Genomic DNA, 23,654 nt, shown 5'->3' on the forward strand with positions numbered 1-23,654 from the left:
TTAATCCACATCTACCTCAGTCATGCTCTTTCTCACAATGGCACTGATTTCCAGTCTTGGATCAAAACTCAAGTTGATTTTCTAAAGTTTTTTGTTTGTTTTTTTTTTTTTAAGATTTTCTTTTCAGTTTATTTTGAGAGAGAGTGAGAAAGTGAGAGAGTGCAAGTGGGGGAGGGGCAGAGAGAGAGAGAGAGAGAGAGAGAGAGAGAATCCCAAGCAGGCTCTGCACTGCCATTGTAGAGCCTGATGGGGCTGAGAGAGAGAGAGAGAGAGGGAGAGAGAGAATCCCAAGCAGGCTCTGCACTGCCATTGCAGAGCCTGATGGGGCTCCAACTATGAGATATGACCTGAGCCGAAATCAAGAGTCTGACGCTTAACTGACTGAGCCTCCCAGGTGCCCCTAAAGATTTTAAAGTACTCTGCAGCCAGTGTAGGGCTTGAACTCAACCCGGAGATGGAGTTGCAAGCTCTACTGACTAAGCCAACCAGGCATCCCAAAAACCTAAATTGATTTCTTAGAAGGGAATCCTCAGACAAAGGGGCTTCTCTAATCTTATCAGCATTTCTGGAGTATCAGGGCTTCTTGCTTGGCTTCCTGGAAGACTAGCCTTAGTTGCTAACTCTTAACTGATGTCCAGTTTAGAGTTGCACAAAAATTGAGAGCCACTGGCATAATGCAGAGAAAAATGCACAGCAGCCTTTGCCCAGCAGATGGTGCTGTTGACCCAGAGACCCTGTCAAGTGTGAGGCCACCAGATAGATACAGCAGATGGAGCTAAGAGGTGGCATTTAGAGAGAATAACGAGTATAGTTCATTATCTTTAAAAGCCTGTAGCATGATGTTGCAAGAGTCAGAATAGTTTGGAAAAAATGGCAATAATCCTGAATGAAATCCACCCACTAACATTCCTCTTCTCCTTTTATTCCCCAAGTCACATAAAAAAACAAAAGCCCAAAATGGTCATTTTTGGATAGCTAGTTTTTCCAGTGGTAGTGTTAAAAAGAACTTCTTTTCAGGTTTTTAAAATTCCTATCAGAGTACCAAGTTGAATATAATATGTGCCCAATTTATTATCCCACCACTTGAGCCCCAGATGGGGAAGAATAATTTGCAGTTTTTGCTAACACATCAGAGTAACCAAGAGAAGTAGAATTCACCTTCCTTGCCCAAGTTACTTAGATTTAGGCCAAGTTATTCATTCAGATATTGATAGGTATGTGTTAAAAAAATATATATATGTGTGTGTGTTGGGGGGTTGGTGAATGCATGCATAGAAGAAATCCTGGGGGAGAAATGCATGAACTGTTAACATTTGTTCGATTTAAGGGCATCTATATTGTGCCCTGGATCTGCTGTCAGGGGTCAAAGTCCTGTCCTACTCTGCAGGTACATCCATCCTTGGGGGAGGCAGTCTATAAACAGTGAACAAAAACAAAGCCATGAAATGTGGCCACATAAGAAGAGTCTGTTGATAGAGAGCCTAGGCAGAGCTCTTGGTTTCCAGTATTAGGGAACAGGCTAAGGAGAGAAGCCAGCAAAGGAGATACGAAAGGATTGGGCATCAAGGAACGGAAACCAAGAGAGTGGCAGGACAGTCCAATGAAGAAGGCAGTGCTCAGGTGCTCAAATGCTGGTAAGAGTTCAAGTAAGTTGTGAACAGCAGTGGTCCTTGGATGAGACAGGTGCAGTCTCGAGTGGTGGGAACAAAAATTAAGTTGAGAAGGGAATGTGAGGCCAAGGTTTATCCATTTTGTTTGTATCAGTTCTGTTTTCAAAGAACCAACTTTCGGTTTTATTGAGTCTCTATTTATCTCCACTCTAATCTTTCTTTCCTTCTGCTGGTTTTGCATTTAGTTTGCTCTTGGCCGTTTCCTTCAGGTGGGAGATTAGGTTATTGCTTTGAGATCTTTCTTCTTTTTCAAGGTAGTCCTAGCTTTATATTTGTCTCCCAGCACTGCTTTCACCTGCCTCCCATAGGTTTGGTATGTTGTGTTTTGGTTTTCATTGTCTCAAAGTGTTTTCTAGTTTTTTTCTTTAAGTTTATTTATTTATTTTGAGAGAGAGAGAGCAAGAGAGTGCATGCATACACAGTGTGTATAAGGGAGGGGCAGAGAGGGAGAGAATCCCAGGCAGGCTCCTCTCTGTCAGTGCAGAGCCAGACGTGGGGCTCTGTCTCACAAACCGTGAGATCGTGACCTGAGTCGAGATCAAAAGTTGGACACATACCCAACTGAGCCACCCAGGCACCCCTCAAAGTGTTTTCTTTCTTTTTTAAAAAATGAATATATATATTTAAAGTTAGAGAGAGAGAGGGAGGGGCAGAGAGAGAGAGGGAGACACAGAATCTGACGCAGGCTCCAGGCTCCGAGCTGTCAGCACAGAGCCCAAGTCGGGGCTCGAACTCACCAACTGTGAGATCATCACCTGAGCCCAAGTCAGATGCTCAACTGACTGAGCCACCCAGGTGCCCCCCTCAAAGTGTTTTCTAATTTCCCTTGTGATTTCATCTTTGACCCATTAGTTATTAAATAGCGTGTTGTCTAAGTTCCACGTATTTCTGAATTTTCTAAATTTCCTTCTGTTACTGATTTCTCATTTCATGCCACTTACTTAGTGAACATACTTTGCGTGATTTTGATCGTTTAAAATGTACTGAGATTTGTTTTGTGGCCTAACATATGGTCTGTACTGGAGAATGTTCTTTCTGCACTGAAGAAAAACGTGTGTTGTGCCGCTGTTGGGTAGAGTGTTCTCTGGTGTTTGTCAGAACTGGTTGGTTTATAGTGGAGCTTCAGTCTTCTGTTTCCTTACTGATCTTCTATGGAGTTTTTGGTCCAGCATTGAGTGTGGAATACTGGATTCTCCATCTCTTATCATTGACATATTTCTCCCTTCAGTATTGTCTGGTAAGAAGGTACAGAAGTTTGCTCCCATCCAACTTTACTCACCCCCTGCTTATGTGGTGTTCCAGGTGACATCTTTGAAATTTTTTAAGCTTTATTTTGAGAGAGAGAGAGAGAGAACATAAGCAGGGGAGGGGTTAGAGGAAGAGAGAGAATCCCTCGCAGGCTCCATGCTGCCAGTGACACAGGGCTCGAACTCACGAACCGTGAGATCATGACCTGAACCAAAATCAAGAGGTGGATGCTTATCCGACTGAGCCACCCGGGTGCCTCGTGACATCTTTGTACATTGTGTGCCCATCGCCAGATTTATAATTACTGGTCTGGGTAGTGTCTTAAATCTGAAGAAAAAAAGGAGTTACAAGCAACAAATACATTTATACTTTCTTTTAATATTGACCTATTGTATAGTTTCTTGGAGCTTCAAAGTATACTACTAATAGAGCGGTTTAAAGAGGCAGAAATGTATTCTGTCACAGTTCTGGATCCCAAAAGTCTAAAATAAAGGTGTTGGCAGGGTTGGTTCCTTCTGGAAGCAATGAAGGAGAATCTGTGCCATGCCTCCGAGCTTCTGGTGACAGCTAGAATCCTTAGCATTACTTGGCTCGTAGAGGCATGTCTCCTGTCTCCACCTCCATCATCATGAGGCATTCTCCCCTTTTCTCTGCATCTTTGTTTGCATGGCTGTCCTATAAGCACTCGGGTAGTATTGGATTAGTGGCTCACCCTAACCTTCCAGCATGACCTCATCTTAACTAATTACATCTGCGATGATTCTGTTTCCAAATAAGGACACATTCAGAAGTTTTGGGGATTAGGACCTCAGCTTGTCTTTTTGGGGTGACACAATTCAACCCGTAACACCAGAGATATGTCAGAGCTTTCCAAAGCCATTACTTGCCAAAGCATCTCATTTTCTGCTCTTTCCTCTCATGCTTTTTGATTAGTCCGTTGTTTGCCCCAACTGCTATCCATTGTGCCGGGTACCTGTGACTAGCACATCTGCCTTTAAATGTTTTTGACAGATGTCTGAGGGTAGCTGCCTCAGCACTGGGAGAATTCTTAGTCACCTAAGATAGAAGGTAAACCCTTTGAGCCTGTCCTCCAAGGAGCCACCGAACAGGCCGCTATGGACTGAACTGGGTTTCTCATGCCCCCCACCTCAACCCCTCTCAAATTTGAGTGTTGGGAAGCCCTAACCTCCAATGTGACTATTTGGAGATAGGGCTTTTAGGAGGTAATTTAAGTTAAACAAAGTTATAAGGGTGGGGCCCAAATCGAATGGGACTGATGTCTTTAAAAGAGGAAGAAGAGACACCAGGGAGCTCTCACCAAAAATCAAATCAGCCAGAACTTTGATTCTGGACTTCTCAGCCTGCAGAAGTGTGAGATAACAAATTTCCGTTGTTTAAAACACCCTGTTTGTGGTTTTTTCTTATAGCAGCTCAACCTAACACACACAGTTCAAAACCACAATTCCTAGTGAATAAGGTCCATTTCTCTCCTGGTACTCTTTTCTAATTTTTTTTTTTTTTTTAATATTTATTTTTGAGAGAGACAGAGACAGAGTGCGAGTGGGTTGGGGGCAGAGAGAGAGGGAGACACAGAATCTGAAGCAGGCTCCAGGCTCCGAGTTGTCAGCACAGAGCCCGAAGTGGAGCTTGAAGTCACAAACTGTGAGATCATGACCTGAGCTGAAATGGGATGTTTAACCGACTGAGCCACCCAGTAGCCCCTCCTGGTACTCTTTTCTGTGTTAGAAATACAGACTGTTACTTTTGAGGCCACCACTGAGCTGGGGGCCTGGAATGGGACCAGGGTAAGTTAAAACACCACAAAGCTATTTTTACTGAGATTCAGCTAGCTTTTTTTTTTTTTTTTTAATTTATTTATGTATTTTGAGAGAGTGAGAGAGCACACACAAGTGGGGAAGGAGCAGAGAGAGGGGGAGAGAGAGAATCTCAAGCAGGCTCTGTACCACTGGCTCAGAGCCCAATGTGGGGCTCAAACTCCCGAACCACAAGATCATTACCTGAGCCGAAGTTGGATGCTCAACCGACTGAGCCACCCAGGTGCCCCCAGCTAGGTTTTCTTGACTAAGCATGCTCCTGGTTCCTGCGAGCTTTTACTTTGCAGAATTCTGAAAGCGTTGATTTTGGTGGTTTTTGCCAGTGAATATACTGGTGTTTTGGAGAGCAGGACTTTGGTGTTCCTTAATCCTCTATTTTCACTCCTGTCCTCCCACATGTTCTTTTCATGTTGACTTTGACACTCCTCCCACCAAGAGGTGGGGGGTGTGTCTCCTGCCACCTTGAGTCTGGGTGGGGGCTTAGGACTGCTCCGACCAAAACAGGACAACTGAGGTGATGCTTTGTGACTTTCCAGGCGGGGTTATAAAAAGGCTACAGCTCCCATATCCCTTTCTGAGGAGCCAGGGTTGGAACACTTGCTCTGGGGAAGCCAGGTACCACGCTGTGAGGGAGCCCAAGTTCACTCACCTGGAGAGACCAGGTCAACAGGAACCAGGGCCCCAAGCTGACGGCCAGACTCAGTCTTTAGACGGGAATAAATTAGCCTTCAGACACTTCCAGCCTCCAGCCCTCAAGTCTTCCAGCTGAGACCCAGACATCATGGAGCAGAAATGTGCTGTCCCCGCTGTGCCCTGTCTGAATTTCTGACCCACAGCATCTGTGAGCATAATAAATAGTTATTTTATGCTGTTGCATTTTCTGGTAATTTGTTCAGCAATCAACAGTAACTGGAACAGTCGCCAAGTGAATTAAATGGTACCAGGCAGCGGACAGCCTTTTTCATCCCTTTCAGTGTAGCTGGGCTGTGAAAAGGCTGTGCTCAAGTTGCGGTTAGGAGCATCGAGATGATCTCATTAGTCACCCTTCCCTCCCTCCACACAGTGGCATCTCTTGTTCTAGATTTTACAAGTGTCGCCATCTTCCCAATCATCCGGGACTGGAACTGCAGAGTGTCTGATTTTTCCTTTCCCTTCCCCCTTCTGACAAAGGCAACAAGTGATGCCCATTGTCTTTTTCCTAGTGCCTCACAAATGTGTTCCTTCCATCCCGTTCCTAACAGAATTATAGACAGGATACAAAAGTCCCCTGTATTTAGAGACCACTGTCTCCTCCCAGGGCAATGCAATACGTGAATTGCCCGGTCTCTCTCTCTGAAATATTGCTAGCCCATCAATCGACTGTCCCTGTGTTCAGTCCAAGCCCTTTTCTTCCAGCTCCTCTTAAGTCTCCCTGGCTGCAAATCTAAATCTGGCTTACAGAAATCGAGTGGTGTTAGACAGTATTCTAATTGTGACTGTTAAATAAATCCCTCTGTTCTGCTTTCTATGGAAATATTCATTCAACAACTTACAGCTTTGTCTTTGCCCTGACTCAAACGGCATTTGGAGGGAGAGTTTTTGATGAGTTCAATTTAAAAATCTGAGTAGAGCCTACAGGGTCAGCTCAGCTTCTTGTCTTAAAAACATGAAATACATGCAGTTTTCATCAGGCACGAACCAAGCTAGCCCCACTGTTTTTTTGTGAAGCTGCGCGAGAGGAAGTCCAGTACTCACACAGAGTTGTGTAAGGATTATTTCAGGCCCTCTTAAGAACGTGGGTATTTAACGTGTGCTAGTTACTACAGACATTATAAGAAATAACCCTTTTTATAATCTAGAACTTCCTCCTTACTACACAGAAAGCTGTTTGCTATAAGAAGCCAGAGGATAATTGCATCCTCTGAAATCTGACCACATTACCATTGTCTCCTAAATGCCTTGTTGAGCAGCCCATATTTAAGAGATTAAATCTTTAAAAAAGAGAGCGAGAAAAGGAAAAGAGGAGGGCAGGTACTGTCATTCATTTATTTTGCAAGTATTTATTAAGCACTTAACTCTGTGCCAGGCACTGTTTTAGTTACTAGGTGTGTGACAGACTCGGGTCCCGGGGCTCTCTAAAGCAGCAGAAATTGACAAGAGGCCAAAAGGGAATTCCAGGCAAGGCTTGTATTAGGGCTCATGCATGAGGGAAACGGCACAAAGGGAAAGTGTCCTTCAGGCTGACTCTCAGAACAAAGGCCTGGGAAAGTTTTCCAAGGGACTGAGGTGGGAAAGGGGTAACATCAAAACATGTTGGGGTGGGGAGGTATAGGAGGTTGGGTGGGCAGGCACAGTGGACAGAACATGTTTCTACATGCGGCTTATGCCTCATTAGCATGTTAGATCTGGGCATGATATTTAGTATTACAATGAGGGAGAAAGTAGGTAAAAGTTCAGTACTGGGGTCCATCTTGGCACAAACTGGTTTGGTCCGGTCTGGGTTTTTTTGTTTTTGTTTTTTTGCCTAATTTTTTTTTAAATTTACTTATTTTTGAGAGAGAGAGAGTGCGTGCACGCCAGAGAGCTTGAGTGGGGGAGGGGCAGAAAGAGCCAGAGACACAGAATTGGAAGCAGGCTCCAGGCTCTGAGCCATCAGCACAGAGCCTGATGCAGGGCTTGAACCCACGAACTGTGAGATCATGACCTGAGCCGAAGTCAGATGGTCAACACACTGAGCCACCCAGGCACCCCTAGTTTGGTCCAGTCTTGACGAGTCTCCATAGTGAGCATTCCTGCAAGATATTACTGATCAACGGGCACAGAGTTTTAGCTATCCTACAGGATATACTACTCAAGGGGCATTGCTATGCAGGAATGCTGGATTTTGGTGGTTAGGGTTGAGGGGATCTGAGTCCAGGCCCTGCTCTACCTCAGGTACATGACAGGTAAAAATCTGTGCCCTCAAAACAAACAAACACAATCCCTGCCCTCATGGAGCTTACATTTTAGGGGTAGAGAAAATGACATAATAAAATAAGTAAAATGTGTTAAACAGTGTTATGCATGTTACAATTTTAACTAACCCAGGACCATGTTTAGAAAATGCTAGCAAGCAAAATAAAGCTGGAAAGAGCAGTAGTGCTGGTTTGGGCTTGAGTTTTAGAGGTCAGGTAGGCCTCCGTGAGAGGATAACATTGGAGGAAGTGAAGAGGGTGAGAGATTTCATCAAGTGCAAAAGTCCTGAGGTCAGAGCATGCCTGGCTGTTGGAGAAACATAAGAAGGTTGAGGGACTGGAACAGAGGGAATGGAAGGTGGAAAGGTGGGTCTTACTGGCCCTTGCAGGGCCAGTGATTGGGGTTTTTATTCTAAGCACAAGAGAAGCCAGTGGAAGGTTGTAAGCAAGGGAGTGATGATCTCACTTCGCTTTTAAGAAGACCATTTTGTGGTGTTGAGGACAGTCTGAAGGGAACAAATGATGGAAGCAGACAGACCAGTTTTTGTGGGCTATTATAAGAGCCCACGAGAGATGGGAGGTTCCTGGACCACAGGGTAGCAGTGCATGGATTCTAGAATAATGTGAAGATTGAGCAGACTGGATTTGCTGACAGACGTGGGGTCTGAGAGAATGAAGAGCTACTTTAAGATTACCTATTTAAGGTTTCACTCTGAGCAACTAAAAGATGTGCTGTCCTTAACTTAGATGGGAAGCTCCTGGGAGGAATGAGGTTAAGGGGATAAGATCAGGGCTTATTAAACTCTAGATGACAAGTGGAGATGTCACACAGGTAGGTGAATATACAGGAGAGAAGTCTGGGCTGGCGAAGTCGGGAGAGGTCAGCATCTGGTGATATTTAAAACAAGAAGACTGAAAATTAAAAATAGACCTACCCTATGACCCAGCAATAGCACTGCTAGGAATTTATCCAAGGGATACAGGAGTACTGATGCATAGGGGCACTTGTACCCCAATGTTTATAGCAGCACTCTCAACAATAGCCAAATTATGGAAAGAGCCTAAATGTCCATCAACTGATGAATGGATAAAGAAATTGTGGTTTATATACACAATGGAATACTACGTGGCAATGAGAAAAAATGAAATATGGCCTTTTGTAGCAACGTGGATGGAACTGGAGAGTGTGATGCTAAGTGAAATAAGCCATACAGAGAAAGACAGATAGCATATGGTTTCACTCTTATGTGGATCCTGAGAAACTTAACAGAAACCCATGGGGGAGGGGAAGGAAAAAAAAAAAAAAAAAAAAGGAGGTTAGAGTGGGAGAGAGCCAAAGCATAAGAGACTGTTAAAAACTGAGAACAAACTGAGGGTTGATGGGGGGTGGGAGGGAGGGGAGGGTGGGTGATGGGTATTGAGGAGGGCACCTTTTGGGATCAGCACTGGGTGTTGTATGGAAACCAATTTGACAGTAAATTTCATATATTAAAATAAATTAATTAATTAATTAATTTAAAAAAATAAAAATAAATAAAAATAAAAATAAAAATAAAACAAGAAGACTGGATGAAGTCACCAGCACAATGAACGTAGAAAGGAAAGGAAGAGTTCCAAGGACGGGCATGGGACACTCCAGTGTGAAGGTGTCAGGGAGAAGGCCCGGCAAAGGAGGTGGTGGTGTGGACAGTGAAGCGGGAGGCAAATTAAGAGGCAACGATTTCTGGAAGCCAAGTGAAGAACATGTTTTAAGCAGAGAAGGGAGGTAGGGATTGATCAAATTGTGAAGTATTGCTTATGGGTCTAGATAAGGTAGTAAAAGAACTAATCATCGTATGTAACATCACAGGGTCTCTGGAGAACTTGAGTAAAGCAGTTCTGTGAAGTGATAGAAGCAAGCTCCAATGATTGGAGTGGGTTCAAGAGAGAATTGGGACAGAGGGCCTAGAGACAACAAATAGGGACTTTTTTTTTTTTTTTTAAGTAATCTCTATGCCCAAAGTGGGGCTCAAACTCATGACCCTGAGATCAAGAGTTGCATGGTCTACCGACTGAGCCAGCCAGGCTCCCCGGGACTTTTTTTTTTTTTTTAAGTTTTATTATTTAAGTAATCTCTACACCCAACGTGGGGCTTAAACTCATGACCCCGAAATTAAGAGTAGCACACTCCACCGACCAAGCCAGCCAGGCGCCCTGGGGATTTTTTTATCTTTAAAGATAGGAGAAATAAAAGCATATTTTATGCTGATGAAAAGATCTTTGCTTTTCCAGTGAGAGACCTAGCCTTCTCACCCACACTCCCTTCTTTGGACTTCATATTTGGATATTTGCTATTTCTTGGAAGAGTATAATTGGAATCTGAACTGATATGAAGCTGAGGATTGTGAAATCCAACTTATTTCATATGCAGAATTCTTCTCTCACCCCAACTCTTGATTCCCATTGTTCGGGAGAAACACAACGTAGATGGGGTCAAGACTGTCCTTAAGTTCAGTGGAATTGCTTTTCTCTCATTTATTATTTGGATGGTTCTTCATATTTGTAATTTGGTGCTCTGTGTCAACTCCACAGATAGCACCTTTCCCCTATTTCTGTATGATGATGGTTCTTTTTTTTTTATTTTTTTTATTTAAAAAAAAATTTTTTTTTCAACGTTTTTTTATTTATTTGTGGGACAGAGAGAGACAGAGCATGAACGGGGGAGGGACAGAGAGAGAGGGAGACACAGAATCGGAAACAGGCTCCAGGCTCTGAGCCATCAGCCCAGAGCCTGACGCGGGGCTCGAACTCACGGACCGTGAGATCGTGACCTGGCTGAAGTCGGACGTTTAACCGACTGCGCCACCCAGGCGCCCCGATGATGGTTCTTTACTGACTCTTTGTTACTCCTGCTTCAAGGGAATGACAATGACCAAAGAAGTCTTAAAAATGTAAGGTGAACCCTGTGGCAGTCACTGGGCTGTTCACAGAAATTCCTCCCATCTGGGCACATGGGAGAGCGACTCTCAGATACGACTGTGCAATTTGCCCTAACCAATGAAATGTAAACTAAATGATGTCACTTGGTAGCAGAATCTTAAGAACCAGTGAGCAGCCTGCCACATTTTCTTGGTTGTTGGCAATTGTGGAAGCACATGTTGAGATACAGCCCCTATCAGCCAGGGTCTGAGTCCTAGCCATGGGCTCCCTTGCTAACCCCGGAAACACATCTAGTAGGAGAAATGAACCTTAGTTTTATTCGTTTTATTTTGGGACAGCAAAACCCAACCTATCCAGACTGACACAACGTCTAAGCAAAAATAAACGTTGGTATTCCACTCTCCATTACAACCAACTGACTACAAAATCCAGGATATGAAAGTTTTACTTTCCCATCCCAGCAGCAAAGAAAACCCAGGAAATAACACAGGTGGTAAAACTTCATCTCGCTGTCAGTTCTCCATTAAATAAAAAACTGAACCTTTAAAACATTAACATTGTTTCAAAAATATTTCTCTCCTGGGATGCCTGGGTGGCTCAGTCAGTTAAGCATTGGACTCTTGGTTTCGGCTCAGGTCATGATCTCATGATTCATGAGATCGAGCCCTGAGTTGGGCTCTGGGCTGACAGCATGGAGCTTGCTTGGGATTCTCTCTCTCCCACTCTCTCTACCCCTTCCCTGCTCATGCTCTCTCTTTCTCAAATCAATAAAAAAAAATTTAGGAGAGAACTTTTCTTCAAGAGACCTAGTCAGACTACCAAAACGAAGTTCAGTGTATTTCAAAGTTTGTTCTCCAGGCCGTCTGTGTTAGATACTCCAGGGGTGCTCATTCCCAATGCAGATTCCCTGGTCTTGGCCTCCAAGAGGAGTCTTATGGTTCTTAATTCCTAGAAGTTCTGTAATCTTGATCTGTATTTATATGTGTGGTATAACACAAAAATATATTTGGTGTTTGTCCTAGGTTCCTGCCCTAGAGCTGCTAAAACTTGAAATCTCCTGATAGCAGTGACTTTTGTTTCATAAGGAGCCTGAGTTTATGCCAATGAGGTCACTTATGGTGGGGCCCCCAGACAGCCTCAAGGGTTGAGCTGGTCACCAGAAAGACCAAGTAATTAGACCTCCTGACCGGCCTCTAGAAGCAGATGGAAGGAGGGTGTTGGAAATTGAGCTCTATAAACTCTTTTTCAAATTTTTAAAAATGTTTATTTTTGAGAGAGAGTGAACAGGGGAGGGGCAGAGAGAGAGGGGGAGACACAGAATCCAAAGCAGGCTCCAGGCTCCCAGCTGTCCACACAGAGCTCAATGCGGGACTCCAACCCAGGAACCACAAAATCATTGTCTTAGCTGAAGTCGGACGCTCAATCAACTGAGCCACCCAGGCACCCGAGGTCTATAAACTCTTGAACAGGGAGATTTAGAGGGCTTCCGGGTCAGTGAACACATCTTAATGCTGGGAAGATGGCAGGCCCCGCATCCCTCCCCTTACTTGCCCTATTTGTCTCATTTGGTTGTTCTTGGGTTATAGCTTCTACAATAAGCAGGCAGATAGATGTAGCGTTTTCTGGAGTTCTGGGAGCCATTCTAGCAAATTATCCAACTTAAAAGAGAAGGGAGTAGCGGGAACCCCCCTAATTTTACAGTTAAGTTGGACAGAAGTGTGGGTAGCCTGGGACCTAATACTTGTGACTGGCATCTGAAGTGAGTGAGGGCAGTCTTGGGGAACGGAGCCCTTAAACCTGAAGGGTCTAACAATAACCCTGGGTTGTGTCAGAATTGAACTGAACTGTAGGATATCCAGTTGATGTCTAAAGAATCAGAGAATTGATTTTTGGTGTTGGAAAACACCTTAGAAATAGGCTACCAACGTAACACTGAAGTATATTGTCAACAGACTGATGGAGTTTACGCATGCTTCGACATTACAGAAGAAATGCTGGTGTACGAGACAAATCATACTTCTGCATAAAAGAATTTTATTTAGTGGTCAGATCCCGATGAATAATGCCAGTCACTGCTTGATTCTGCTAAAATGTGCTATTAGATATACTCTTAAGAAAGTGTACAGGGCATCACCAAAAGCTGTTTAATTTGGATTGTGTAGAGTGAAAGAAAACTTCAGAAATCTTTGTTTTCTGGTAAAATCTTTAAGATACAAAAATGAAAAAAAACAAACCCAAAAGCAGTATTCCAAAATAATAAATGTCACCTTGGACTATTTACAGTAAGATGCCTTTTTCCCAGGAGGATGCTCTCTGCTTGATTCTTTTCCTCACGTGTTACCCATCTCTTGTAGGTATTCTCACCCCCGCCTGCCCCTTCTCGAGGATTTCTTCCACTCCTGTCTCGCTTGAGGCAGCCATCTGTTCTTTCATCTTTGAATCTTTCTCGGCTACTCCTTTTTCCTACGCTTGAATGACCAGTCATTCTACTGAACAGACGTTTGCTGAGCACCTATATGTGCTAGGCACAGGGCTAGGAGGCAGAGAGACATTACAGAGATGCAGAGTCATGGACCCCTTCCTCAAGAATCTGAGTTCGGGTTGAATTAAAAAACAGTTTTGTTTTGTTTTGTTTTTTTCACATTATATTCCACGAGATTCCAGCCCCCGGTGAAGTAAATGTGGGGACTTCTTGAAACAAAGCGCACTCACACAGGGTCCACCAACTTGGCCCATTCCAAGACATTTTGAACGAAGAATTCTGCTCTTTATGAAGCCCAGGCCTATGGTCTGCGTTCTAAACTCTTAGCAGGTAGAAAGCAGGTGTGCTGGGCAGTAGAGCATCAGCTATGCCAGTCTGTTTGGGGGGGGGGGGGTGGGAAGGGTAATCTTTTAATTGGTTTCTACAAATTCCGAGTATGAAAAAGCCCTTAACTCCCCCACCCCCCACCAAAACACTAAATCGTAGCTATAGATACATATTAAGCTCTTCCTTGATCTTGACTTGTAACAAGTGTTCTAAGACTCTTTTTATAATGTCCAGCAGGAGCTCTTTTTATTACCTCCACAAATATTTCTTTGTGCTTTTCTGTGAACATTTTCTTAGCTTCAAACATAAAAGCAGCGAAGTAAGCCTGCAGGTGACCTTTTTTTTTTTTCCTTTCATCATGGTTAACCTGAAACAAGTTCAGCTCTTGCATTTGGCCTACATCTTCTCTGTCCACGAGGCCTTGAGAGACCCATGGTAGTTACTTAAAGAAAAAAAGAAGGCAAACCATGAAATATAAAACAAAAGCTGTGCCTAGCATACTATGGAAGCAAAAACAAAACCATGCCCTCGCTGCCCCCATCTTGTTCCGTGCCTGGCAGACCATGTCCCTACAAATATTCACATTTGGAAATATTTCTCAGTCACAATAAAGTCCAAATCATGGTAGTGGGCTTGCAGCCTATTCCTTTCATTGACTCTGCACAGCCAACCACTGAACGATGATGAAGGGAGTTTTTGTGGGGAAGTTCTTGACCCCATGCCATTCAACAGGTTACACGGGGTCACGTCTCTGTACAGTTTCCATCCAATTAGATGATACTCAATCCATTCAAGTGCCAGATGCAGAACTTCCTCATGAGCTGGTTCCAAGCCCTTTGGATCTGAAGGCAACTTTGGGAGTTGGCATTATTCCCATGTTACATTTGGCCTGCCCTACCCTGTGGTAGGGGGAACACGATGCCTGAAATGTGTGAAGAGAATGAGAAGAGCAGGGAGAACTGGGAGAGAGAGGGAAAAGAGAAGTGATCATGCACAAGCTTCTTGCTCTGTCGTGCATATATTTTCAGTGTAACAGCGTGTATTTCGACACATAAGGGCTTGTGCTTTTTCGTTAAAGAAACAACTTGCCCTGAAAAGCTCATTTGGCAAATGTGGCCAAGAACGTGTGTGTGTGTGTGTGTGTGTGTGTGTAAAATGTGTTATGAGGCTCTGTACCAAGTCCTGCGGGTGTATCCTGCTGGCTCCTCCCTCCACCACACCCACCTCTCTGGCAAGGAAAAACTGGTGGGTTACACCTGGTCGGTTTGATATTCAGAGGCTTCGGACAGGCTTTCTGAGAAGCTCAGGAAATTCTCCTGGTATTCGGAACAAACAATCTCATAGCGGTAATGCCGGAACTCTACAGCAAAGGTGCCAAAATAAGACAGGAAGCACATGACCAGACCCCACTGGACCCTGGCTGCATACATGTGGATGCCTTGAGCCATGAGGATGAAATCTGGGGAGGAGCAGTCAAGGAAAGTACCCCCATAAGCCACATTCAAACTGGGCTCTTTTCTGGTCAAGGACAGGTTACAAGAAAAGTCTTACTCTCCCCCTCCTCATCAGCAAAACAGCTTGACAGCTTCCTGAACGCAACACTTGCATGAATAATACAAAATAACATTGCTGAGCTCTTCGTTTGTGCTAGACGTGCTTCTAGGTGCTTTCACAGAAAATCTAACTTAATCCTCACAACAATCCTATTGTTATCAGTTCATTTAAAAATAGGGGAACTGGGGCGCCTGGGTGGCTCAGTCAGTTAGGCGTCCGACTTCGGCCCAGGTCATGATCTCATGGTCCGTGAGTTCGAGCCCCGCGTCGGGCTCTGTGCTGACAGCTCAGAGCCTGGAGCCTGTTTCAGATTCTGTGTCTCCCTCTCTCTCTGCCCCTCCCCTGCTCATGCTCTGTCTCTGTCTGTCTCAAAAATAAATAAACATTAAAAAAATTTTTAAAAAAATAGGGAAACTGAGGCCAAATGGTTAAGTAACTTGCCTGAGGTCACTGGGAGAGCTGGGATTCAAATACAAGGACTCTGGCTGCCAGGCCAGGCATTCAACTCTACAGCTACCTTCTAAACTGTGAGATTAGCAAGAGGATTAAAATTCCAAAGAAATTAGTTGGCCAGAAAAATAAACTTCTCGTTTTAAAAAAAATCACTGCAAATGACTATGGCTTTATAGTCATCCTTTTACCTGCAGAAATAATTTTGAACATATCAAATCACCAATTACCTACATATAAGCTTTATCTCTGCAGTGCTACTAATGTGTAAGTGGCTCCTTTTCCTCTTCTGTCTCGTTTTCACTATTAAAACAAAGGAGACTCCTATGCCTGAATATATATGGAGTGTATACACACACACACACACACACACACAGCATACATGAGGTTGGAGCTAGGAAGGAAAATGTTTCAAAGCATGCTTCAGCGAAAAGCCAAGAGGCCAAAGACTAAATACATTTTTAAAGAAAAATCAGAAATGCTCCCTTAGAATTAGTGCTATCTCCAGACTTAAAATCTTGGGAAATTTTCAGAGAGCAAAAGAATATGGTGAAACTACTTCAGCCAAACTTTGCTCTCCTGACGAGGCCTGGATCCATTCACCTGGGAACCTAGACAGGGTTCCAAATGTTCAGAAACAACATGGATCAGAATTGTTTGGTATAAGCTGAAAACTCAAAATAATTTAAAGTCTGTACATTCTCTTCCCACTGAGGGCTCAAAGTACTGGCAAAGCAATATTATTACTTAATGAGGAAAGGATAGATCTTCAAATCTCACCCTGGCAGAATTCTGACCTTTTTACTCATAAAATATTTCATCACGTGCCTAGCAGTCAGCAAGATTTTTGGCTTGATTTTCCAGCCCTTAAATGTTCTCTAATGTGCTGAAGAACTTGAAAACAAACAAACAATTAAATGTTTGGCAGTTAGTGAGGGAAGAAGAAATAAAGATCCCCAATACTCCAGTAACTACAGGATGTCTCTGAACAATAAATATTTTCATATTTTAAAGCCACTTTCCCTAAGGCAAGAGGGTTTGGGGTTGAGTTCAAGAACTGTGCCTGAGTTTAAGTCGAGATCACTGCATACAGAGTGTGATCTTGGATAAATTAATCTCTGTTCTTACTATCATACTTGTTAAATGAGGATTAAAAGGGTTGATACATTTAATGTATTAATGTGCTTAGAACAATGCCTAGCACATTATAAGTGCCCAATAATGTTGGCTATTACTTGACCGAAGATGTGTAATTGGGTTAGCTACACATTCTACCACCTAGGAACCTTATTCCCTTCCTCTCTGGTTTCCTGAGGAGACCCTATTGGAGTGAACACTTGAGATCATGCCTCCCAGCGGAATGATCGGCTGATCTGACTGGTTGCACTGGAATTGGCCAGCTTCTATTGGGCCATGTTACCAGTAGGTGGGGTCACTGAGCTCCCTCCAGGACTAGTGTCTCTGGGATCTGTTTGGGGTTAAGCAGAAGCGCTGTCCTCTGCCTTTTTCTGGTTTCTCTCCTTGTTACTTAATGGGTAAGCTGAATTCCAGAGTGTGAGATCAGAGGCCTGACACTTTCTCCTTCACAAATTAAATTAAATGAAATAAAAGGGCCATTAATAAAGTCATAAATTAACTTTTTTTAAGATGGAAGGGGAAAAAAAATCACAATTTCCATTACGCATTCTGTGTTTTTCAGACAGGAAATCTTTTCCATCACTAATGACAAGGAGGATGCATGACACTATTCCTACAGATAGAAACAATTTTGAGAAGGCAGAGCTTGGTTTTAATTTTAGTTCTCTATCGCTTCAGGTCTGAGAGTTTTTGTTTTTATATCCATTTACTTATCTATTTTGTCTGAGATTTTGAGATAATCTGACAGTACATGCTAACTAATTGGAAATGGCAGTTTTCTCATCTACATATGTGTGTTTTAATCTCCCTACCAAAGAATCTTTTCACATTCAAAGGATACAGAGGACCACACACAGAGTGATAGATGCTGAGAGAATAACTCGTGGAATCCCAACTTTCCGCCCTTCATTCTTGATGTTGACTTTGAGTGTCAATGCAGCCTGGATCCAGCAGGTCAATGTGCCAAATCCAAAGGTCAAGGAAGTTCCAACATTATGGATTTCTTCATCATTCGTGAGCTAAGGGATGAACAGATAATGACAAGGAGGCCCATTTAGAAAAGACGTGATGGGAGAAAAAATAGGTAAAGTGATATCTCCATAACGGGATGATAGGTTTTGGAAAGAGTAGAATCCTTCATCTCTGCTGGCTCTTTGTGTTTGTTCTCAAATGGTTTGAACTCTTAGGGGGAAAGGGAGATAAACAGTACTTCCAAACCTCAAAACATTTGTTTAGAATAACCACTCAGGCAGTGGTAATCTATTCCTTGAATTTAATTTCCAGAAAAGCATGGAGAAGTCAAAGAAAAAAGCAGGAGAGTTAGACAAAAAAGAGAAATGTCAGTTCCTACAAACATACACTGCAAACTTTGTTTTCCAGACTAAGAAATGAGACTTGGGATCTGGCTGTGTATTTAATGATTGAAGAGAACCAATTCTAAGAAGGTCAAGATTTTACTGTCATAGACAGCTAATAACATTTATTCCTACGTAATGTGATCAATTCATTGTTAATGGGATTTTGTTTTATTTTCCTCTTATAAGAAAATTGCCACCTAATAGCTTTTGCCATATTTGTAGACCCATTAAACGACATTAGTGTTTGACGATTCCTGGTCAAGGCTTTTATAGAATTAATAGGTTAAAGGAGACCCATTTGGGTTATTTCATTTGAAGGTTAAAAATGTAAACTTTCCATTACCTACTGATTTAAAAAAATATGTTGGTCACTGGGGTGCCTGGGTGGCTCAGTTAAGACCTGACTTCAGCTCAGGTCATGATCTCATGGTTCTCGGGTTTGAGCCCTGCATCGGGCCCTGTGCTGACAGCTCAGGCTGGAGCCTGCTTCAGCTCCTCTGTCTCCCTCTCTCCATTTGCTCTCTCTCTCTTTCTCTCAAAAATAAATAAACACTAAAAAATATACTGGTCACTTAAAACACTTTTAGCAATGATCTATATCTATATAATCTATCTCTCTATCTATCATCTGTATATTTTTTTCAATGCTGGGCTTGAACTCATGACCCTGAGATCATGACCTGCGCTGAATTTAAGAGACAAACATTTAACTGACTGAGCCACTCAGGCACCTTGTTTTATATATATATTTTTAATTACACGTGGGAAAATAAAATCTATAGTTGAAGAGATGGTTCTTACAACATGGTAAAATATTGTTTTGAATTGCCATTGCCTTCAGATGTTTTATTGTTTGACATTGCTGAGAATAATGGTTGCCTCAAGTCACTATTGCTTTCCTTTGACAACTTTTTCTATTGTTTTTGGCTGTAGTATTTTTTCCTCTTCTTTGTAGTATTTTTTCCTCTTCTTTTTTTCCTCTTCTTTTTTTCTTTCTTATTCGGAAGGCATATTTTCAAAACTCATTTTAAATAACGATTCCTCAAATTAAATTTTACTTTTAGGAAATTGGTTGTCCACACTATACACAGTCTATTCATTTATTAGTTTAAACTTGATTTTAAAAATAGATAATATAATTACATGGTTCAAACTTTAAAAAATTATAAAAAGAGTATGGATGGAAAAGTCTGTCTACACCATAGACTAGCCACCTGGCTTCTTCACAAGCAACTAACTTGTGGTTTCCTATGTATTCTCTGTAGATATTCTAGAAAGTGTTCTTCATAAGTGGTGTTGAGCATCTGTGGTTCACCAAAACACTTCAAGTTTCTGGACTTTAGGAAAGAACAAAATGTCTACTCAGTAACTTCCATCCAAGCCCTGGTTGAGAGAATGGATAGTGAGCACTTTACAACATCCAGAACCGGCAGCACAGAGCAGAGCAATAGCTCAGTCAGTCTGGCTTGATATGGGATGAGACCTAGAACAGAACGAGTGGGATGGCCTGTCAAAGAAGCCATCAATTCAAAAACACTCATTCAGTTGCTACTGTGTGCCAGGAGAAGTGCTGGGGAATGAGCTTTCCTGGTTTAATCAATTATCAGGACTGAGGGTTCGAACAAGAGACAGTCTTAGAAAATCCACTAGCATATTTTCTTGAATGCCTGTGCCATCTGGATTTCACTCCACAGACAGGGAGAGAAGTGTCAGGATTCATGTTTGACTGCAGGGAAGAGGTTTCTAACCACAGTATAAAGCACAGGCTGGAGGACTTTGGGAAGAGAATGCAGGCAGGGAAACCAGACAAGTACTCTTGCAGTTGGTTGTCTATCTCACAAGTGGAGTCATTTGAGTCAAGAGTTGGATAATGGTATTGGCAAGGGAAATTATTCTTAAATGTAGTGACCTTGGGCTTCTAACTTTCTGGGAAGAAGAGTTAGTGTGTCTTTACACAAGTCATAGATGTTCTAGAGAAATTCTAGGCTTTCTTTTTTTTTTTTAATTTTTTAAAGTTTATGTATTTTGAAACAGAGAGAGAGAGAGACAGAGGCAGAGAGAGCACAAGCAGGGGAGGGGCAGAGAGAAAGGGAGACACAGAATCCAAAGCAGGCTCCAGGCTCTGATCTGTCAACACAGAGCCCGAGGTGAGGCTCAAAGCCACGAACTGCAAGATCATGACCTGAGCTGAAGTCAGAAGCTCAACCGACTGAGCCACCCAGACATCCCAAAATTCTGGGTTTTCAAACTTGATTCCCACACGAGCTTGCTAATATGAAATGCAAGCTTTCATCCAAAAAGGATGTTCAGTGTTTAATTTTAGAAAGGCAATGATCCTATTAGTTTTCTAGAAAGTTACATTAGGAGACAATTTGTTATGAAAAAAAAGCATAAAGCGCTTTGAAATCCTTTGTATAAAATACACAGCTATTTAAAAATTTTTTTAAATGTTTATTTTTGAGAGAGAGACAGAGAGACTGAGTGCGAGTGGGGGAGGGGCAGAGAGAGAGGGAGACACAAAATGCAAAGCAGGCTCCAGGCTCCGAGCTGTCAGCACAGAACCCGAGGCGGGGGGCTTGAACCCACAAACCCCGAGATCACGACCTGAGCCGAAGTCGGAAGCCCAACCAACTGAGCCACCCAGGTGCCCCTGCACAGCTATTTTCGTAGCTCCTTTTCCCGTAGCCATGCGGCAAGCACCCTCACACACGCAATTCGAATGTAGGCAGGCCAGGCTGAACACCAGAAGGGCTGACTGCTGGAGAACCTGTGCTTATCAGGAACCACCGTTAGCACTTCTGAAAAGATCTGTGCAGAATCCGCGGCTATGATACCCATACAGGTGAAGGGTAAGAAAGAGGCGAAGAAGGCCAAAGGAAGTACCTGAAAATTACCAAGTAAGGTCATTCCAAAGGAAGCCAGACACAGCGCCACCAATCCACTAATATTCAGCCATGGATTTAAAACCTTTGGTTTCAGTTGTATGAAGCGCAGAACAGCTACCACAAGTGCTGGGGACAAAACAAAATGTTAAAGTTTAAAAATCTCAGTCATACAGCCAGACTGTGAGGCAGAGTTCTTCTAAAGCCACAACGTGCAAGATTAAAGTTTTTGTCATGGTGCATTTTTATTTTGTATTTATTTTTTAAGATGTTTATTTATTTAGTTTGAGAGAGAGAAAAAGCACGAGCAGGGGAGGGGCAGAGAGACGGCAGAGAATCCCCAGCAGGCTCCACACTCTGTGCAGAGCCTGACGTGGAGCTCGAGCCCACCAACTGTGAGATCATGACCTGAACCAAAACCAAGAGTTGGATGCTTAACCAACTTGAGTCACCCGGGCGCCCTCGTCAAGGTACATTTTTAAGTCTCTGAAGTGACAGCCAATTAAAAAAAATTTTTTTTAAACTTTATTCATTTTTGAGAGAGAGAGAGACAGAGCATGAGTGGGGAAGGGCTAGAGAGAGAGGGAGACCCAGAATCCGAAGCAGGCTCCAGGCTCTGAGCTGTCCGCACAGAGCCCGACGCGGGGCTCGAACCCACGAACCGTGAGATCATGACCTGAGCTGAAGTCAGATGCTCAACTGACTGAGCCACCCAGGTGCCCCAACAGGCAATTTTTAAAAGAAATTTTTCATTCAATGCTTATGATTATTTGGATGTTTTATCATGCCTAACAAGAGGGAAGGAGAGAGGGGCTGAAGCAGCTGAGGCTGTATGTTATCGGGCAGTGCAAGGGTGACAAGCTGCTATTACCGTTGTCCTCGGGGTTTTTGGTTTTTTTTTTAATTTTTTTTTTTTAATGTTTATTTATTTTTGACAGAGACAGAGACAGAATGTAAGTGGGTTAGGGGCAGAGAGAGAGGGAGACACAGAATCCGAAGCAGGCTCCAGGCTCTGAGCTGTCAGCACAGAGCCCGATGCAGGGCTCGAACTCACAGACTGTGAGATCATGACCTGAGCCGAAGTCGGACGCTCAACCGACTGAGCCACCCAGGCGCCCCTGTCCTCGGGGTTTTCAACACCAGGTCAGTACAGGACACACTGGCTTAGGAGAACATCGCAGAGGCCTGACACAACAAATAAGACAGGGATAAAGACAGCTGGCACGAGAATTCACTAATTCAACCACCCTTAAGTTTAACCGTGTCAGAACAGACATGGCAGGAAAGCAGAGGAAAGAAGACACGGTTCCACCTCTAGACAAACCTGCTGGTCCCTGCACCAGAAATCATTCTCGGGGACAGGGAGGAAGACAAGGCAAGTGTACAGCTCCCTTCATTACTGCTTTATCCCTTCTTCCCTCTAATTCTACCGGAGGTATCCGTTGTCAAAGGACAAAGATAGTTGACCTAAATTAAAGCAGTTACAGTAACCAAATTATGAAATCTGAATTTTAACATGGCTGATTTGGGAGTTTGGTATGTACTAAAAATCACACTGATTATACTAATAAAGCTCAATTCTTCTATGATGTTAATTACTCATTTAAAAAGACCACCCCGTCTTTTGAAGCATATTGTTATGAGGGAATCTGAGAGAGAATGAAGGAAGTTACCTAAATTTCAAGCCTGACTTCTAATAGTAACCCTGAGGGCAGCCCATACTCAAGCCACTAATGTAAGAATCCCCTCTTATTAATTGCTTAGTGCAGAGATACTTTCATGTTTGTACAAAGTGCTGGGAGAGGTTAGTCTACAAACAAGACAAAAAATACTTGCAGTTAATATAAATTATATCTACATATAAGGAAATGAACTTACTACTTCCTAAGGCAATTTATTTTGACATTAAAGTTTAGCAGGGAAGACATTTAGAAATCCAAGAATTACCCTATTGATACAGCAATTAAGTAAGTAATTATTTGCTAAATGTTTTATCTTCATTATAGGCCCTTATTAATAGTCATTAATAAAGAAAACCCATCCATAAATTTGCATTTCCTAAATTTACTGAATTTCATAGCTTCAAGCTACAAAGTTAAGCTCAGCAAGTTGATTTTCAGTTCCAGGTACCTCGATCAAAGAGTGGTAGGCAACTTGGTTAATATTTGGATTTTAGAGGGGCGCCTGGGTGGCTCAGTTAGTTAAGCATCCGACTCTTGATTTCAGCTCAGGTCATGATCTCTTGGTTCATGAGACAGAGCCCTGCATCAGGCTCTGTGCTGACAGCATGGTACCTGCTTGGGATTTTCTCTCCCTGTCTCTCTGCCCCTGTCCTGCTCACTCTTTCTCTCTCAAAATAAATAAATAAACATTCTAAAAAATACTTGGATTTTAGAAACAAAATAACAATAAACCATAATTTATTAAATGTCAAATTGTTCAGCTCTGATTTAGCTTTTAGTATATTCACATTTTATCTAATTCCCACTAGTGGTCATAGAATTAGTAAATGATACACTTGAGTTGACAATAGTCCAACCCTAATGGTTTGAGTGACCTAGTTAGAAGTTATATCTGAAGTCTATTAATAGTGACAAGTATCCTAGAGGATGAAAAAAATCAGCACAACGTCTTGCTACTTTTGAGGATGGGAATAGGAGGAGGAAGTAAGGAGAGGAGAAATTCCATGTAAGCCCTCTGACACAAAGTGATCATCAGATAAAGAGGTCACTAGATTAAGACCAGAAGCCTCAACACAGGGCACATGGGAGACACTTGCTATTAATTGTGTATGGATATTAGGGCCTAATGACAAAATACCAAGGCGGCACATTTCATTTCTTTTAAAAATGACTAGTG

General features: G+C 42.7%; 1 protein-coding gene across 3 annotated transcripts in view; it reads right to left on the reverse strand.

The window, feature by feature from the left end:
- Positions 1 to 12,619: 12,619 nt before the first annotated feature.
- Positions 12,620 to 23,654, reverse strand: part of TMEM150C (transmembrane protein 150C) — a 77,693-nt gene continuing 66,658 nt past the window's right edge. For all 3 annotated transcript variants that reach the window (XM_060654756.3, XM_060654755.3, XM_078445981.2), the window contains exons 6-8: positions 20,797 to 20,924; positions 17,397 to 17,574; positions 12,620 to 14,873 (exon numbers count right to left, since the gene is read on the reverse strand). In XM_060654756.3, the coding sequence (XP_060510739.1) occupies positions 14,665 to 14,873; positions 17,397 to 17,574; positions 20,797 to 20,924 (515 nt within the window). In that variant the 3' untranslated portion in view covers positions 12,620 to 14,664. The remainder of the gene's footprint in view (positions 14,874 to 17,396; positions 17,575 to 20,796; positions 20,925 to 23,654) is intronic.

The sequence above is a fragment of the Panthera onca genome, chromosome B1 (genome assembly GCF_046562875.1).
Source record: "Panthera onca isolate mPanOnc1 chromosome B1, mPanOnc1 haplotype 2, whole genome shotgun sequence".
Taxonomy (NCBI): Eukaryota; Metazoa; Chordata; class Mammalia; order Carnivora; family Felidae; genus Panthera; species Panthera onca.